The following is a 20,071-nucleotide window of genomic DNA, read 5'->3' as shown; positions in this document are numbered from 1 at the left end:
TAAAATGTTAAGATTTATTTTAAAGAGCTTGAAATTAAGAGCAAAAACACTCTACTAAATGTTTTGAATATCTGTAGCAGTCCAGGGTTCTTACACACTATAATCAAATTTCAATTAAAAATGTCAAACTAAAGACATTTTAAAGACCTGAATTGTGACAAATTTAGCACTTTTTGCAACAAAAGGTCAATAAAAGGTATGCAAGATTATTTAGTACTCCGGGCAGGGCTGAATTTGGTGATTTAATACACTGTTGATGAAATGTCAAATGGTATAGGACAAAGACATTTTTCTCTTATAATTACGCAAATTTGATGACTGATGGTATATTTCATACCTCTATTTAATTAATAAACTGTATGATTATATTTTTAAATCTAGCATGTTTGCTAAATTCATTCCAAGCAACGCAAAAAAGGATAATTGAAAATGACAGAAAACAAAGCTTGGATAAAAACATGTCTGGCCTTGAATTTCAAATGTCCAGTATAAGACTTTTTAAGGATCCACAGAAACCCTGCGGTCAACTTTTTAAAGCTTCCACGCCAGAGATAGCTGAAGTTGTAGGCATAAAGTTTGTTTTGAGTAAAAGCAATATTTTAGAAACTCTTAAAAAAATTTTTTTCAAACTTTCCCAAATTTCCACTCTGACTAATAATGCTCTGGTTTCATCTTGGATGTAACAGGTCAAAAGTCAGTGTCATTGGGCCTCATGTTCATCCCTAGTGCAATATCTCAAGAGCGCTTTGAGAGATTTTCTTAACCTTTGCACTAATATCCACTCTAACTCAAGGATAAACTGATTAGACTGCAAATTATTTGCTTACCAAGATTCAAAAAAATAGATTTAGAAATTCCAGATAATTTATCTTGTTTTAAGTTAATTCCTTATTTTCAGTGTGCAACTTTACAGTAAAATCCTAAACTGATCATGATCATACATTTTTTGTCTCAATTGGTAAGGAAACTAAAAATAAGTGAATAACTGTTAAAATAAGGGTTCTGCTGACTTATTTCTCAATAAAATAATCTTGATCATAATTTTAAGATATCTTGTCAAGTAAAATTATCCTGCTGCATGGTCAAATAATTTCACTAGTTTTGAGTACCTTTCTTCTTAGATTTAGTGTTTTTATCATTGGAGGTTATAGGTCAAAGATCAGTGTCACATCTCCACAGAAACCCACCCTGCCCTTGATCTTAACCCATCAGTGTATGCTCATTGTCTGGTAAATGTTTATCTTTTCACAGGCAGGTAACTGTCAGGATGTGGTTCTAGCACATTTCTAAGACTTTTCTAAAAATATCCAGAACAGGAACTCTGGGGAGGTCTTTTAACTGTCAATATATTTCTTTATTATTTCCATGATGAGCCTGTAGTTGTATCTACCTTGGACATTGTGTTAAAGGAGCAATCTACAGCAAAGCTGCTGCTTTTTATATCTACTTCAGAATTCATTAACAAAGACAAAAGTCATAATGGTATCAATCCTCTGAAACTTTTATTGAAGTCAAATGTTTTTCACTACAGTAGGATAAAATTATATAACCAGTAAAATAATGTGGAGGGATGTTGATGATCAGCATGCAACTACTAATGTTCACAAGACCAGCTGTTTGCTCCAGCTGTGAGGTGAGAAAGAAGCAGAGAAAAGGATTCATCATCAGCTCCCTCTGCTGTCAGCCTCTCTCAGTCTCAGCTGGAAAACTCGTCACTAGCTTTGCTAAAACATCGGGGCAGCAGAAACTGTCAGGGGGCGGTGGAGGTGAACTGAACCACAGCAAAGCTAAATAAATAAAAGACAAAAAGTGCTACAGACTTCATTCAAGACTGAAATAGAATAGTCCAGATCTTCATTATTAGGGGGGTAAAGTAACACGATTCAACAGTAAGAGCTATAATAAGTGGATTGTCTTAATAGATTCTTTTTACACTTCATATATCAATCTATAGATAGGATGGTGCTGGATCGATGAAAGCATTTTAAGCTATTTTATTTTACATGTATCCCTTTTACTAAGACATAAAAAAGGCCAGAGGGTGGGAGGGGTAGCAGCTTCTGTCACTTTTCAAACATCACATTCATCCATTTTTTTCACACAGATTACAGTCTGTCCCACCTTTCTCCTCACACCTCCAGAATAATCTTTAGAAATACAGAGGGAGGGGTGAACTTAACATTTTAGTGGCCTTACACGTACACACAGAGGGTCAGAGAGGGGGGGATAAGGGCATAGTGGTGCTCAGAAAGGTTAGTGAGGGAAGGTAGGAATGCATATGGTGTTGTGTGTGTGTGTGCGCGCATGTTTGTGTGTTTTGGCAATAGGGCTGGTGCTTAAGCAGGCATGTAAGGAGGAGGGGGTTCCTTCTCTGGCATCTTCATCGCCATCTCATAAGTTGGCAGGATGTACTGGAGGAGAGAGAGAGAGAGAGAGAGAAACAATTTAGAGTGCACAATAGAACTGCTTGATAATGGCAAAAATCATAATCACAATTATTTTGATTGATATGGAGATCATATTATAAAACATTATCACTAGATGATTTTACAACATTTGCAACACATGCATTTATCAAACTTAGACACTGTTAACTCTGATAAAAGGCACCAAATAAGAATGAGTGAAATGAACAAATATATCCAAATAAAGATAAATAATAACAACGAATCAACAAAAATAATTACTTGTATGGCCAAAGTAGAACAACAAACACAGAGACATTTACCACATGACAAATCCTATGGACAAAACAGGATGTATCAAAGTACTCGTTTAATCATCATGATGGTGAGAAGCTGAAACCATGATTGAAATGTAAACTACAGTACAACACCAAGAAGACATTTCACAATAAAAAAAATCTGGATCATAGCTTTGAGGAAATATTGTTCAACATATTAAAAAAATAATAAAGCAGTTATCGCATACAGGTGCATCTAAGTATATTAGAATATCATCAAAAAGTTGATTTATTTCAGTAATTCAATCAAAAGGTGAAACCCATAACTTACATAGATTAATTACACGCAAGACTGATATATTTCAAGTGTTTCTTTTCATTTTGATGATTATGGCTTACAGCTAATGAAAACCTAAAATTCAGTATTTCAGAAAATTAGAATATTACTTACAACCAATAAAAAAATTAGCTTTAACAAAGAAATGTTGGACTACTGAAAAGTATGAACATGTACAGCACTCAATACTTGGTCAGGGCTCATTTTGCATGAATTACTGCAGCAATGCTGCATGTCACAGAGGCTGTGGAACTGCTGAGGTGTTATGGAAGCCCAGGTTGCTCTGATAGGGGCCTTCAACATGCATTGTCTTTGCAGCTGTGTAGCTCTATTGGATGAAATGGATGATAATACTAAATCCCAGCGTATCAAAAAAACAACCAGTATTGGTGTAGTTACCGTCTTAAAGACTGCAATGTAATGAGTGCATTAGCATAATAAATGCCTTAAGAATATGCGTCAGCAGCACCACTATCTGTGTGTTAAGATGCTTTAAACATAATAAATGAAATTCTGCTATTGGTTACAGGACGATTGGGCAAACAACAATTGTGCATCTATACGGCACATATACACTCGTGCGTGGCACGGCTGATTGTTATGTGATCCAAGGCAATGTACGTTTAAAAACGTGTTAAGTTTTCTTTCTGTGTGTAGATCAGTGATGAGAAATGATTAAGTTTAGGCTTTTAAAAAACACAGGTGCTGCAGTAGCAACATCAAGCACGATTAAACCGTCAACACTTTTTAAAAAACATTCAAACTTGTCTTAACCCTTTTTACAAGAAACGTAGATTAAACTTATCAATGCCTGTTTGTTTTTTTAGACTCCAAAGTAGTCAGTAACTTTTTCTAAACTTCCCGTAAAGAGAACTTGGAGCAGGATGGAGCTTGCCAGGCTGCGCAACATGGAAATAAAGTGTAACTAAATCCATTGTTTAACAGTAGAGTAGAAGCATACAGAGCATTAATTCTTGGACAATGTTTGATAATAATTGAGGCTTATTATTTCTCATAAATCCCCTTAACAACGGGGGGCTGGCATATGAGCTCTTAAGCATAGAGAGCGAGAGGAAAAAAAGGAGACAGCATCATTTGATTACTTACGTGGGAAGTTTTAAAAACAATTCTTCAACTTTGTATTACTTCCAGCCCCCTGTATTCAATGCCATTTTTTTAACTAAAGGCGTTTTGTCTAAGGATTAAATGAAGCACGGGGCACAGATGGCTTAGTGGTTAGGTTGTGTTCCATGTATGGGTTAGGGTTAGGGAACTGCACTGTGCTTGCATATGTACGTGGACAAATGCATGTAAAATGTGTTCTTTGAACACCCAGCAGTAGGGTATTATCGTATACCCTGATAAAATTTGGGGAGGGTTTGGCTGTAACAAAAACAGATACCACCAAATCCTATCTTCTAATATTATCTGTTTAGGCAATTGAGAGTTTGCACCTCTGCTAGCTGTGGTAACTGATCTATCAGTTTGCAGGGACTGTCAAGATGAGTGAGTTGCTCTGCCCACCACCCTCATTTGCTGTCTTTGATTAAGGGGTCTTTTCAACCAGACAAGTGCTCCACACTGTTTATACATATGTATCCCACATTTTCTATAAATGTGGAATTATGACCTAATGAGGGCAAGCCTGATCTTCATCGCTACGTAGCACAACACAGTGTGAGCAGTAAGTGGCCGCTTACAATTGAAAGAGTACAGGGGTGAATTTTCAATCACATCAGGTCTTACATAATGTGTGATTATGGAAGTACTCTTGGTCACAAACAGAGACAGTACAAGTCTCAGCAAGCTATATTGGTTGCACTGATATCTATGTTGCAGCCAACTTCCTAATGAAAAATAGGTATTAAAGTGCTGTTTATAAAGTAGATTTTATGGTACTTTGAAGAAATAGGAACAGAATCAACTTTGTGCAGCATATTTGAGGGAGATCAGTTGATCAAATAGCTGCGCTTGGTCCAAACACTAAGGGATGAGGAGAGAGGGTGTGGTTTGTGTTTTGTCTGAGAGAGGTGTGACATCAGCTGGACATCTACTCTGAAAGTATTATGTTTTACAGCAGGATGGTTTCGGTGTTTTTTTTTGGGGGGGGGGGTTATAATCAGGTTAATATGTTTAACAGTGTATCATAACTATACTAAAAGTTATTAGTAAAAGAAAAATCATGTTAGAGTAAACTCTTATAATCAGTTAACTTTATAATCAGATGCATACTGCAATAACTGTCGTGTCTGATTTTAAGCCCCCTGCTGGTTTGCTATTATCATTATATGCAACTACATCTGACGGGCCATAACAGGATATTTTTGAGACTTATGAACCCTCAGTGATCAGTGAGAGAGTATATGGGGCATTTTAGGTCAAGTTCTTTCTTATTTCTAACCTGGGGAGGAGTCTCAAAGGCAGGGTAGACGGCGATCTCTGGCATGTTCCTGTTGTTGATGTACTTATAGCAGTTCCACACACAGTTGATCAAGTAAGCCTGAAAAACAAAGATAAGATAGTGTTCAGGGTTTTATTGTTTAACAAGGTTGAAAACAACTTATCTCCTAGAGCTCCTCAAACCAAATCTAACTGGCCCAACTTTCCACTTTAATACACCAGGAGTAATACAATTAGTATAAATTAAACAACACTTTGCCCTTCTAAATCCTCATCACCACTCCCAGCTGAAAACAGTCATAGAAAAAGGACCTTGACTTTCTCATCTACATCTAAGAAGCTTCTTTTTACAATGGCCACATTCAAGGGGCATAACTAACAAAACAATTCAAAAAAAGTTTAACTTACATAAACTGATACTTTACCTTGAGGATGATGAGGAAGGCGAAGAAAACAAGCACAAAGAGCAGCAGGCAGCTGGAGTCCAGAGAAAGGAGGTTGTCCTTGTATGGGAAATCAGGCTGAGGATATTAAAAAATGATAATAAAGTCATCAATGCAGCTAAAGCATTAAGAGAAAAGTTTTTAACCTTTTAGATTTCTGTTAGGAGTGGGTTGTAGCAACAAATAATTGAAGTGTATTTTGTATTTATCATGAGGATTTTACTGGTGAAAATATATCTGATGATTCAATATTTCTAAAAAGAAAACACTAGTATAGATATAAAAGCAAAATGAGCAAAAAAAAAAAAAAAAAAAAAACTGACGGATCTGTGTAGAAGCAAGAATGTTGCAGCAGTTCTGGAGCTTTCGTCCTCTTCTGAAGCATATTTCTTTGAAGGATTGTGCTAAATATAGAGTGCCATTTGACAGACAATGTCCATGTCTTCTAATATAACTGATGTACAAGACAGCACATCCCTCAGTTTGACAGATTTTGAAGTTTAGCTACTTAACTGATGACTGATTGGCACATCATTGGGATATGAAAAGATGAGGAAGTCTTGAAATGCTTCTCTTTTTACAAGAAATGCATAAATAGAGACACATTTTTAACTGGTCTTCAACTATAATTCAACCGTAATTTATTTCAGAAAACTAAATCACACTGTGGCTCATTTGACAATGATGTTTAAACATGTAAGCTCACATGGGCACTGGGCATTTACTTAAATAATAAGGTAAACTGATAATTTCTGGACATAATTATGCTTTAAATTCACATTTTAGACAATACAGTTATTAATTGTTGTACTAAAACACATTTTACATATTAATGCAGTGGTTACGGACATACCTAGAATAGGCTACATCTAATGATGACATGCAAGTTTGATGGACAATAACACACATTAGTGTCAAAATAAAGAAAAAGGGAGTTGTTGTAATGCTTTGAATCTTGCAGATACAAGCTGTTATTTTCTTTAGTAGCCACTAGATATCACTGTTGTGTTTTCTTAATTTGAAAGCCCAGCCTTTAGAGGTCATCTTCTGAATATGGAATCATACTCTTCGAATGACCCAACAAAGACAAACTCCTACACTTTTATCTCAACAATGAAAGGTTATTTTCCTTGTGAAAAAGGCTTAATTTTAAAACTAGGGTAGTGTTGTCTATGCTGGGAACTGTACAGTGATTGATTCATATCAACAGGGTCAGATCAGGATCAATGAGCCTTATTAGACTGTTAGAACTGACCAGCTGGTCCAGGTAGTCCTTGATCCTGGGCAGGTAGGTGAGAGAGCTGATGGCCACCAGACAGCTCAGGGCAAAGTCAAACAGCTGATAGCAGAAGAACGGTATGAGCCAGCCGTCACGATGCTGTGGAAAACCAACAGTTATGTTATGAACAAGCTCATCAAATGGACGGTCTTACATAAGAGGATCAAATTGTATTTACTTTAACCTTAACTCTTGTCATTTGTTTTTAATTGACATTCTAACATATTTTTTATCTAATAGATTGGCTCTGTTCCAATAATTAGACATTTAAAGATAAATTCACAGTCTGAGCAGCAATCTCCAACTTTCATGATCTTCCATGATCTTCTATGACCTGTTACCAGCTGGGGCTTTAACTCTTATGTTTGCTTCTTTCTCTACTACAGAGACATGAACTAGCACAGTGGTAGAATGGCATCTCTTTGAACTAGATAAGATATGATTTCACCATAGCAGACAACAAAGATATTGTCCTGTCTGGGCTGACAGAGTGGTCCTGACCAGTCATCATATGTTGCTATCATGGCGCTATCTGCTGTCTTTGTAGCTGTGTGCAACTTCAATTGTCATTGAGGAGGCAGGTCAAGACGTGTCAGTCATGGCTATAACAGAAGCACTGCGTTTGATGCTAGTGGTCTTGTGCTCTGAAAAGAAGAAAATAAAGCACATAGACTTGTCCTTCTGCATCAACAAGAAGACAATGTGGAATGAGTATCCTTCAAATAGATCACAAGGTACAATTATGACAAGTCAAGACATTATCCCAGTTAGCTTAGATAAATACTACTGTGGGATGTTCTAGACATATTGTTGACTGTGTCACAATACAAGAGCATTTGACACACCAGATGTCAAAGTTGGGGCAGTATGCAATTAGGTCAAAATGCATCTAAATGTGTGTAGTCTGATCCAGCCTTTAAGTTTCAGCAGAGGTCAAATGGAATATAACCAGCTTTGCTTTGATTGACCAGAGCAATGCATAACTAGGTTTAGCACAGGGCTGCGGATGTTAGGAGGACTGGAGGCTGGTGGTGCTAGCAGTGCTAATGTTTGCCACCATCTGCAGAGTAATTCAGCATTGTTTACCATGATGCCAGCTTTCTGAAAAGATAGCTCATCATGACAATGACTGCACAAAATATTTGTTTTTTTTCTTACTTAAGGACTAGTCAAGTAGTCTGAAATTTAATTTATCTGTATAAACAACTGAGGGGCATCCCTATTTTAAAGGGGGACATTCAAGACTTATATTTGTTCTGTGGCTTTCTTGCCTTAAATGTTCAATCAGAGAGTTCTCTGATTGAAAACATCTTTCCTTTGTCTCAGACTGTAACTGAATCATCACATGTGGTTTGGAGTAAATGAAAGAGTTTGCCTGCAGAAACAGGAAGTGTGTCATTTAACTCGGGTGTTTCTAAGTGTAACGAAACTCAGAGGAGGTTGAAAATCAGCTCATAAGTCCTTCAACTGGGGAACTTCACAAGAACATCTAAAGGTATTCTGTTCTTGCTACCAAACACAATGTAATAATACAGCCTGGGAGAGAAATAAACTAATTCACTGACTACATTCTTCTTTTCACTGACTCATTCATACTGTTTGTTTACTATAGTCATGGATCAGGGTGTTTTCTGGGACACTACAGTAACAGTGGCTCTACACAACCACACAGTAAAGAAAAAAGGGAGTCTAGTGTGGGTGTCTGGGACGATGTGCTTGCACAGCTAAAGCAGAACACTCACACCAGCAGCCACAGAGTGCCAGCCTGCAGATGTGTGTCAGACTTTAACTGTGCAACCATCTGCTCTAGCAGCTTGAAGCTGGGCCACAGAAAAGAGCTATCAAACCTGTCAGTCTTGATGCCATCAGACAGGCCTGCGAGGTAAAGATGACAGGTAGTAAGAACACAACATTGTTTGCTACACTCCCACTGCGTCACCACTCTTTTGGACATGGAAGTCAAATTGCCTGTCGTCTTCCATCTTGCATTAAACAGCTTTGAAGCAATGCACATTCTGGGATTACATATTTGCATAAGCACCATGACAGGGCTTTGAATACAGTGCTTCCTGTCAAAGCAGACATTAAAATTAGAAACATCCTCTGTATAGACTTACAGTAATGGCTCCATACACCATCATGGCACTGATCGTGAGCATCAGCAGAGAGATGGCAAATCCAACACAGGCGTTTTCTGTGTGAAAATAAATAAGAGAAAGATTAATTTTGATTTCTTTTCAGCTTGACTTTAAGTAGTTTACGTGCCCCTTGCTGGCTGTGGATAGATGTGTACATTTGCCTGCTCTGCAAAACAGCAGTGATTTGCATACAGTGTAAGTGAACTGTCTCCAGGGCTTCCCTACTTCCAACTAACCATGTTTTTAAAAGGCCAGCTCTGGGGAGCATTAAGCCTCTCCCTCTCAGCTGTAGAGAATCTGCGAACAAGCAATGAAACCCTGGATGGGATAATTAAAAGGCCTGCCTTTCATATCCTCTTTTCCTTCCATCACTCAGTCTCTCACCTCCTGAAAACTGTCTCGCCTGTTGCACTCGAGAGAGGATGCTTGTTAAGAGCTGCTGCGCAATGCGGTTCAGAGGCTTTCCTTGGTATGTCTGGCTCAAGCAGAACAACTTGTCTGAAACAGTCAGAGGACGGTCTGGGATTCATTTTCAACTTATCCAAAACAAATTTAAGATAAAAAAAACTCAACAAATTATGAAGACTAAAATGAAGTCTTTAGAGTTAATTTGAAAGATAGAGCCTACTGTATTTTTGGCTGACCGCTGAGGTCAGCCCTACAGATGGCTCTGTCTGTGTCTGACTGACTGACTGAGTGATGCTACTTTTACTTTCAGTCATACCATACAGAGTGAGGTTTAGTTGTACTGAAGGCCGTCTAATGGCTGCCTCCACTGGCAGAAATACCTCAGACATAGCTTTAGCACTGTATCCTTTTACTTGAACTGGACCACATCTCTGTGTGAAATAAAGAATCAAAACACCCCTTAAAGCTCTTCATGTTGGTAAAGAGGTTTTCACTCTTCTGCCAACCTGCTTCAGCATGAGTATGTGATGAGGGAAAGGGTTACTTGTGTGAATGCTTTTATACAATGGCTAATAGTGGAGCGATAAGCTCAGAAGTAGCCACAGCTGCACTTCTGTCAAAACTGGACACTTATTTATTTATTTAAAAAAAAAAAAAAAAAAAAAAAAAAAAAAAGCACAGAGAGCAACACTGAAAGCTTTCTGTGACAGAAAAGGTGTTTTCACTGTTCTGCCAACCTGCTTCAGCAGGAGTATGTAATAGTTAAGAGGGGAAGGGTTACTTGTTGTGTGACTGCTTGTATACAGTGGCTGCTAATGGAAAGATTAGCTCAAAATTAGCCACAGCTGCATTTTTGTCATAAATGGACAAGATCCTTTATTAAAGCAAGCGCAGAGAACAACCCTTAAAGCTTTCTGCAACAGAAAACAATGTTGTCGCTCTTCTACCGACCTGCTTTGGCATGAGTATGTGATAGTTAAGGGGGAAAGGGTTAGTCGTTGTGAGTGGTTGTAAACAAGGCCTGCTATGGGAGTGATTAGCTAGGACTTAGCCACAGCGGCACTTTTGTCAGAAATGGACAACATGTCTTTATTAAAACAAGCGCAGCGAGCAACACTGAAAGCTTTCCGTGACAGAAAAGGTGTTTTCGCTCTACTCCCGGTCTGTTTCGGTATGTGTTTCTGATCATTACAGTCGGCTTGTCTGGTATATCCAGGGTCTGCTTGTGCGGTAGCAGCTAGCTTGGATGTCGCTGTAGGAACACCCCTTCACTTGGAATCGGATCACAATTCTTGTCAAAACCAGAGCAGAGAGCCACACTGAGCACTTTTCTTGGTAGAGAAGATGTTTTGCGCGTCTCCTGTAGTGATGTGTCCCCTCCCTGTACAAATCTGTACAGTTTCCACACAGAGGGAGAGAGAGAGGCAAAAATTGAGCTGTATAAATTTAACTCACCAGTAACCATTAAGTCCATATCAGGACAGTGCCAGGTTTTGTAACATAGCTTTTATACAAAACATCATGTAAAATGTAGCAATTCTTTCAGTTTTATGGTTTATTTATTGTACCCATGCTCCATTTAGAGTTTGATTTATTTGGGAAATATTTTGACAAAGCAGTATTATTTATTTTATTAGCTTTCTCAGATGTATTTCAAATATATTCATATAATGAATATGAGTAATCTTGCGTGCCAGGTTAGCTTTTTTCTTGCCGACGGGGCTTTATGTTTTTAACTTTTGGGATCCTTCAATTCTCAATCCACAGACAGAAGGGACAGCACAATTACACACCCCAACAAAAAAAAATCACTCTGCCAGAACACACAGCTCAGTCAAGGATTTCAACTGGCATCCCAGGTAGTTGGGGTCAGCCATATACTAGGTTTTAACCTAGTCTTGTTCTGTATTTAAAGGTTTGTGATAGTGCAAGAACAGATATGTCAGAGATGGTGATCTAATAGCAAATATTTAGAGCACAGAAATACCAACACATCCTCCTATACCTTGTTCTAACGTAGGCGTCTTATACATTTCTCAAAATATTCATGTTTGGGATATTCAGTGATGATGAAAGGTTTAATGCTGTGAATCCACTGGACCTATGAGTGGGTCCTTTGGGAACTGAAATGGATCTTAAACAACTGTTGCTCTTGTGAAATGAACTGCTTTAGTCTTGCATTGTTGAAGGCAGAACAAGTCTCACATCTAAGACCGTCTCCTTGAAAAACAAATATGCTCCATTTAAAAATGAATTAAACACAATATAAAAGTTAATACGCTCATTTAGGTGATTAAAAGCAATGTTTTATCAAATAAAAGTTGGTCTAATGGGTTATGGGGATACTCTCCTTGGAAACTGTGAGTGCTTAATGCTTTTTGTCCTGCATTTAGTCATCTTTAATGTTTCAGTTTGTCATGAAATTGGACCTAAAATAATGTCTAGTATCTCATGCCTAACTGTAAATGTTTACATTTACTGCCATTATTCACATAGAAAAGTACTTATAAACAAAAAAAACTGTACAATATTATAAGAGTTACCTAGGCATAAAAAGAGCATTCACTTTTAGTTTTTTATTGTAGTTGGACAAATTTATCTTTTGTTTTCAGTTGATCCACAATAAAAATATGGCTTTTTCAACACCATCCCTGAACCTTGAAAACAGATTTTTTTTTTTTTCAGATAAAATTTCAGGCCAACTGCCTTTATTTCTAGATAGGAGGACAGCGGTTAGAGTCACTTAATTTCAAATAATTTCCCAGCCTTTTCAACCTCTGTCACAACTGACAAATGTATAACATGGATGAGTCTTGCATATCTATTACAAAATGACTGGTACAGACAGGTTGTGCCTGTAGCTTCTCTTCCCTCTAAAGTGGCTTACTTTTGATTACAACTAGGGAAGAGGTTGTTGGATTTTGGATCTGATATGCTGATATTAACAAAATAGTTTTAGCCCATACCAGGGGTGGGACGAGATGTTTATCTAACAAGATGAGATTTGTACCCACGAGACACAAGATGAGATTTTACACTTTTTTTTGTCATTTTGAAAAAAATTATGAGTGGATAATATGTCCTTTATAATGCTGAAAGTCGTAATCGCGAGGCATTCAGGTCTATTCAGAAATATTTAAACTCCTCTTGTACTGAACAGGGTATCAATACTTACACATAGTTTGTCTTGTCCAACTCTGACTCAAACTGTACATTTTAATGCTCTTCAAATCAGACCTTTCATTTTAATATTCTAGCACATCTTTATTTTACTACTCTATGCACCCATTGCTACAATTATAGTGATAATAAAAGCATTTAGATTATTTTGAAAGTAATTTAAAAACTATTTACAACAGATTGAAATATAAAGAGTTGCATCAGTAAAAGTAAACCATTTCTCATCCTCTTCTAGTACATCCATATGTAAAACACTCAAAAGAAATATTTTTGTCAATAACAGGTTTGTTTTCTATTGTAATTTAGAGAAATAGCTTATTTTAGCTTTAGCTTTTTTCTCATATGAGCTTTGACAGTGTTGGACAAGACACATAGATGAAGGTGTGTTAATGTGTGTGTGTGAGTGAGCGAGTGTGTGTGTCTCTGCTCTGTCTGCTGTCAGACAACAAACAGGGCACATTTAACTAGAGCTTCAACTTCGCTTTTTGGAGCTAACAGTGGACTCTATGGCATTCAGACTGAGTTTGTTTTGCTAAGTTTACCACTGCAGTATACAACTACCCGATGCACTACACATGTTAAGCTTCTGATTGATGATAGCACAGCCAACAGCTGATGGATATGTGGCTGACAGACGGTGAGACGAGGAGACATGACGAAGCAGCGACTGAATCAAAGTTATAAAGTCACGTATACCAGCACTATGAGTGAGTCTGCGCGCATACACAAACTCATGGAGACTTCTAAGGTTTCTAGCAGCAGCATTTAATCATTGCGGACCATTATGATGAACGGGGGTTGGAGCAGTGATCTTACTCGGTCACGGATCAGCTCCATTACTTCATTAGCTGGCAAACCAACAATTTTAAAGTGCCCAGGGCATCTTTGTGATATTTTATAACTTCCAGTTAGGTATTGTTTTCTGTCAGGAGAGCTGCTACCCCTGGTGTCTGGGCAATATTGATCTCACGAGATGATTTTCACCTTGACGAGACATCTTGTGACGTTTTGATGTACTGAAAATTAAAACTCTGGTACTGGACAACTCTATTTTGTAAAGCACTACGACTAACTTGAAGACAAATTCTATGTATGCAAGAGACTGATTTTAAAATTTTGTCCAAATCAGCTAATCAGCTTTTTCATGCTTCTGATGTGTGGAGCTAATGAGTGCAGCCTGATGAAGCTGCACTAAAACACTAACATCGGCTCCGCGGGCTGTGGACAGCCTCCACTGCAATGTGTGCTGGCGTGAGCTCACTATGGGAAGGTCAACCCACCCCAGTGGTTTCTCTCTCTCTCTCTCTCCTGCTGAGTCATTTTTTTCAGAAAGATGAAGAGGCCAAGCAAACCAACAAAACTACCAGCAGCTATAAAGGAAAGACACTTTGATCATCCTGCCAGCTCTTCCCCTGCACATACAAATGCAAACACCTCGCCTGTACCAACACAAGAAAATACAAGAAAAACCACCAGTGAGACCAAATCAATCACATGTACAGAGCACAGCAGGGCTCTGTTGACCTACTGAGTTGTTTTTGTTGTGTTGTTAGAAGGGAACTATGCTCCCCATGGAAAATCAATCACATGACAACAGTCACACAAGAGAATCTCATGGGTTAGCGAAAACACATTCTAAATGTTTCTTTATTTAAGTGCCTAACCGCCCTTTTCTGGGTAATGCAGAAATAAAGGCCGATTTTAACAGACAGACGCAAATGTGATTGCTAAATATATTGCTGTTTATTTGCCAATACAATAACTCTTGCATAGATTTCAATGCTTACCAGACATCCTGTCTGAGGCAAAGTAGTGGTCGATGACCTCATACTGCAAGTCAATAGTGGGCACGTTCTCTGGGTGGGTCACAGCTACAGTCAGTAGGATGCCCATCAACAAGTTGACTACCTGCAAGAAGGAAGGAAGGATAATTTTTTAAAGAGCTTGAGCAGTTAAAGGCAGCTAGGAATGTGTTTTACATTGAAGTCCTACAAAAAACAGGCAGTGTTTTTTCTTGTGGGAAACCAACTTGCCACAAGAAGGATGAAGCAAAAAAAGATAAGCGAAAACAATTCAGCCCATTATTAGTTTATCAAGGTTACATAGTCATCATGTGAAAACATAGCCATGAATAAAAACAATTCAGCTTCTCCAGGGGGACAGACACTGCATTTACAAACAGGGGAAAATGAATTTCATACAATAAACAAGCAAGAGTGGCAATTTTGAATACACTGCATATGCTGGCATAAAATTAATCTAATGTTTAACTGGAAGAAGAAGAAAAATTAAAGAGACTAAATGCTTTGAAAAAAATATGCTATGTTGACTAAACAGAAGTTACAGTGACATCACTAAAGCACAGGGGTTGCGTCTGAACTCACACTCATTCCCTGCTCCCTAATTTCTATTATAGGGATAATAGGGATTATATAGTGAACTGTCTATAGTGGACGATATAGTCATCTCATTGGTACAGTTTAAAAAAGATTTCACTTCTCTAATCTCTACCCTACTCTTCTAAAAAGATGTACTATTCTGGCCATGGGCAGTGATACCATCGCCATCACACAATTAAAATGTGCAGCATCAATGAGTGTGGGTCAAAAACAACTGTACCAATCCCTGATGACATGTTATAATCAATGTATTTTTGCAAATAAATAAAAAAATTATTAATATGATTTTTCAAAGCAAATAAGGATGTGTATTTTTGTGCCACGTGTCATTTGCTTGTGCATATAGATGATGGGTCAGTCTCATGTCATCATAAGAAAAAAAAACATAACTGAGTTCTTGGGGCCATATAAAAAGATGGAAGATTTTGGTATTTATGCCTACAAAAAAAACTGTTGGTGGTCAAAATCAACTATTTGTCATGTATGGGGCAGTCTAACACCCCATTTGCTTGTTTATGTTTTGACTGGTATGCATGAATGGTAAATAAAGTGAACACGCTGTTCATCCTTTTCACAATACGCTGAAGGGTACAATGAGAGGGTATAGCAACGCTCAGTAAGAATTCAGAAAGCACTACAAAATGGCTTAATCACAGTCTAGATCAGTGGTTCTCAAGTGGTTGAGTCACGGGACCCACCATCAACTCCTCAAGGAAAATTGCGACCCAAATTTAGGATTTTTTTTTGGTTAATTGGATGTATTTAATTTAAAAAAATTACAGCTTGGGCTTAAAACAGTACAAAAGATGCAACAAAACAATGAAAGAGGGCAAAACATGCACATTTTTGAAGAGTCTCACTGAGTAATTTGGAGCATTTTATCCGCAGACACACATCTGCGACCCACAGAAAAGGGCTTCGTGACCCATTTTTGGGTCCCAACCCACCAGTTGAGAACCACTGGTCTAGAGCACTATACGTGTGATTTCAAATACAGCCAGTAACTTTTGTTTGACCTAATTCAAAACAAGGAGTAGAAGTCAAAGTGACCCATACTGAGAATGCAGTTGACCAAATAAAACATTATTGTCTGGATTTTTATGGTATCAAATCTTCATACAGAGGGCAACTGGACTTGACTGAGGTTCTTGAGGACTTTTCCCCTCTCCTCCAAAAGTCTTCTTCAGTTCTGAAGAGACTGGGGCCAGAGCTAGAATTAATAGCCTCTGTTGAGCATCCTCATACTAATGATTTGAGTGGTCACCTGAGAAGTGTTAGCTAACCTAATATGATATTTATGGTCAAAATAATAATAATAAAACCAAGAAAAATATCTTCTCCAATAATCTTACAATAAACCAAGATGTAATAAAAACATTTAACCTTTTGAAACCTGAACAGTGGCTTCTCTCTTACAATAGTTTATTTTATCAATCTTGTGTTACCACCTGATGTGAACAAGCCTACCATCTTGCTGTCAAGAGCACCTAACACCCATGACACATACACAACACTGGGATGAAGAAAATATAAATTTTTACCAAGAAATACCCAATAAAACTTGACTGATCATGTTCACCTACATCAACATAACAATTGTGAATGTATAGGATACTTCTTCCCTGGATGACCAAAATGTAGCCAAAAGGTTTTTTCCTGTATAACACATCTAACTTTAAGGCATTACATGGCCTGCATATTTAAATGATTTACTGAGCCCATATTCAAGTGGTCAAGTCTCCGATCATCTGACCAGGGCCTTTAAACAGTTCCTTGGTCATAATTTAAATCTTGTAACTTGCAATAGCAGCTCCTAAACTATGAAACAGTCTTCCCCAGAATATCAAGTCTGCAGATTCCATTGTTGCTTTAAAACGGCTGCTCAAAAATAATTTTTATAGATGAGCATTTTTAAGAAACTCCCTCCGTGCCTGTGCTGTGAATGCATGTTGGTTGGAAGTTTTGTGTTTGTTTTTCCGTTCATAGTTTCGATGTCTGCTTGTATGAATCTGGTGTTTGTATAACTTGTATATGTTGAGTTGCTTAACTTTTTTACTCCTGCTTGTCTGTACTCTGATTTGATTTTTGCTCTCTCTTTCTCTCCTGCATGTGAAGCACTTTGTAACTCTGTTTCATAAAGTGCATGGCATTAAAATGATTATCAAAAAATGAGTAAGCATTCAAATTGGAACAATCCTCGTGATCAACTAAGGCTGTATAACAAAAAAAATCCACTGCCTGTCAACCCATGACCAGAAAAAAACATGAGTGATCGTCAAATCACATGTTAAACGGGTTTGACTGCTCTCTCACTAAGGCAGTGATTTCATGAAAATCAGAGGAACGAGGCTCACGTGTTTTGGGAGTCAAATATTGTTCGGCTGGCAAAATCTTCAGAGGATTTGTGAGGAAACGCAACCAAAAACAGGATCATCTGTTATGTGATGTAGAGAAACCAGAGGGGATTAACTCAGCTGTGAGCTGAATCGCAATGCTGCATGAACTTGCTGTAGTGAGCAAAGGGCAACGATGGCTAACGTTAGCAAACAATAGCAAACAGCTAAATTCAACGTGGCTGTGTAATGAGTTAAAAACCACCGACATGTCTGAGAAAGATCAAAACAAAGAAACGTCTAAATCTTTAATAGATGTTCCAATAGGCTTCTACTTTATTTGGAAGCTCGCTGTGTTTTGAGAGCCGCTGCGTTAGCAAGTCAGCGGAAAGTCGGCTAACTTGAGCTAACGTCCGACACAACGTTAAGTCAAATTGACATTTAGCACTTTGAAGTCATAACCTAGTGTTGGTGGGGATCTGCATTCATTTCTGGCGTTCTTGATAACTTTAAAACTGAAGCTTCAAGGTTAGACGACTTCTTTCAACATAGACACTTAGCTACAGAGCCATGAAATTAAAGCAGGCTAATGCTAACCATAGCTTTATGATTAACGTTAACCCAGCGTGCTTCAGAAAATTAAAACAATAAAGCTAACACTTTGTGGCTAGGACGTTTCGACAAATTTACTTTCTAGTATTATATCGTGGGCTGAAAGCGCGGTAAGCATTGCATGTATTATATAACTACCTACTTAGGCATACTTCATAGACAACGCTGGCCAACATTAGCTCAGTGACTCCTACCAACCATTTTACGTACCATGTACCATGTTCCCAGAATGATGGTCCCCGTCCGGACGTGGCAACATCCACAACACCTGGTGGTGTACAATCTGTCTCGACTAGGTTTAAAGTGATGCATGTCCTCCACGAGCGTTGGAAGAAACATCAGTAGAGCTATACGTGGAAGAGAAAAATCCTCTCACCATCAACAGTCAGCTAACGAACACGGAGAAACGCCCACCACTTCCCTGACGACCTGCGCGAGCACCCACCGCGGATGAAAACAAACGGTTTGACGAACAGGAAGAGGCGGGGACTGCAGGCTTTACTTTGACTGATTGGGATTTAGACCAATAGCTGGGAAGGGATTCCAAGCACAACCAATAAGGTCTTGGTGATGTTGGAACATGCTTGATTAGAAATGATTAATAAATGGAACAGGCAGCTTGACTGAAAATGGTGCATTTCATAGATTTTTCAATAGTAGACAAAGCTTAATTACAAACCAGGAACGCATTCAGATGCCCTTGGCTACTAAATTGTACATGGTCACCGAGACCCCGTTTTGCAATGAGCACTTTATTTTGATTTTTTCAGAGTATCTTTACAACCGCAGCCAACATTGCTGCAGAACTTTATTAAACTATAAGCTAAACTTGTCCTTCTCTTGAGGCTCCCATTCTAAGGCTTTATTTATAGTTGATATCTACAGTGCATCAGTACCCCATCATGACAAAATGAAAACATGATTTTATAATTTTTGCAAATGTATCAAAAAAACAAAAAACAAAAAACGGAGATACCACATTGAATTAAATATTCAGAATATTTGCAAAACACTTGAAATGTAACTTAGGCGCTTACCATTTCAATCAGTCCTTGCTGAGATGTTTCTTCACCTTGATTGGAGTCCACCTGTACTTCCCTTACTGAAGCCCTTTTTCCACAATCCCTCAGTTTGGTTGGGCAGCCAGCTCTTGGAAGAGACCTGGTTCTTTCATTTGAGAATTAAAGAGGCCAATGTGCTCTTGGGAACTGTCAGTCCAACAGATTTTTTTCTTGTAGCATTTCCAAGATCTGTGCTTGCAACAATCCTGTTGCTCCTTTCATATAGGGGTGTGCGCATTTTCAAATCATGTCCAATCAGTTTTATTTACCACAGGTGGACTCCAATCAAGGTGTAGAAATATCTCAGCGATAATCAAAAGAAATTGGAGGCACCTGAGCTACATTTCAAGTGTTTTTGCAAAGGGTATGAATATTTATGTCATTATGATATTTCAGTTTTTTAAATTTCAATAAATTTGCAAAAATGTATAAAATTCTGTTTTAACTTTTTCATGATGGGGAACTGAGTGTAGATTAATGAGAATAAAAGGTTTTGGGGGTTTTTTCAACTGCAGCATCAGGCTGCAACATAACAAAATGGAAAAAAGTAAAGGGGATATTACTGAATAGTAATGATCAGAACTGGATTATACTACTTCAAACTTTTTACTTACTAAAACCTGATCAAATTGGACACCATTGTTAAACTAAGGAGGAAATACATAGCCCAATTAATCAGTAGTTATTGTACGGTGTTAAGCAGGAACTGTGCATCACACTAGTTGCTACACCATAATGTCTACAGAAACAGTACACGCTCTATGTATAATCCTAAAACAGGACCTCAAGGTTGAATGT

The 20,071-nt window shown here is 37.9% G+C and overlaps 1 protein-coding gene across 3 annotated transcripts; it reads right to left on the bottom strand.

The window, feature by feature from the left end:
* Window positions 1–1,480: 1,480 nt before the first annotated feature.
* On the bottom strand, window positions 1,481–19,483 carry laptm4a (lysosomal protein transmembrane 4 alpha). 3 transcript variants are annotated; one of them, XM_041805971.1, is made up of 8 exons: window positions 19,250–19,483; window positions 18,423–18,559; window positions 14,656–14,776; window positions 9,260–9,336; window positions 7,119–7,241; window positions 5,846–5,941; window positions 5,422–5,520; window positions 1,481–2,411 (listed from the first exon to the last, which is right to left on the bottom strand). In XM_041805971.1, the coding sequence occupies exons 2-8, from the start codon at window positions 18,549–18,551 to the stop codon at window positions 2,337–2,339; spliced, it is 720 nt and encodes a 239-aa protein (XP_041661905.1). In that variant the 5' UTR covers window positions 18,552–18,559; window positions 19,250–19,483; the 3' UTR covers window positions 1,481–2,336. The 3 variants fall into 3 exon arrangements, with proteins under 3 accessions (XP_041661905.1, XP_041661907.1, XP_041661904.1); XM_041805973.1 differs by lacking the exon at window positions 18,423–18,559 and having other exon boundaries at window positions 19,250–19,478; XM_041805970.1 differs by lacking the exon at window positions 19,250–19,483 and having other exon boundaries at window positions 18,423–18,659.
* Between the last annotated feature and the right edge of the window lie 588 nt (window positions 19,484–20,071).

This window comes from Cheilinus undulatus, linkage group 14 (genome assembly GCF_018320785.1).
Source record: "Cheilinus undulatus linkage group 14, ASM1832078v1, whole genome shotgun sequence".
In the NCBI taxonomy this organism is placed as follows: domain Eukaryota; kingdom Metazoa; phylum Chordata; class Actinopteri; order Labriformes; family Labridae; genus Cheilinus; species Cheilinus undulatus.
Note: the sequence above shows the minus strand (reverse complement) of the source record. Positions and strands in the feature narration are given on the sequence as shown.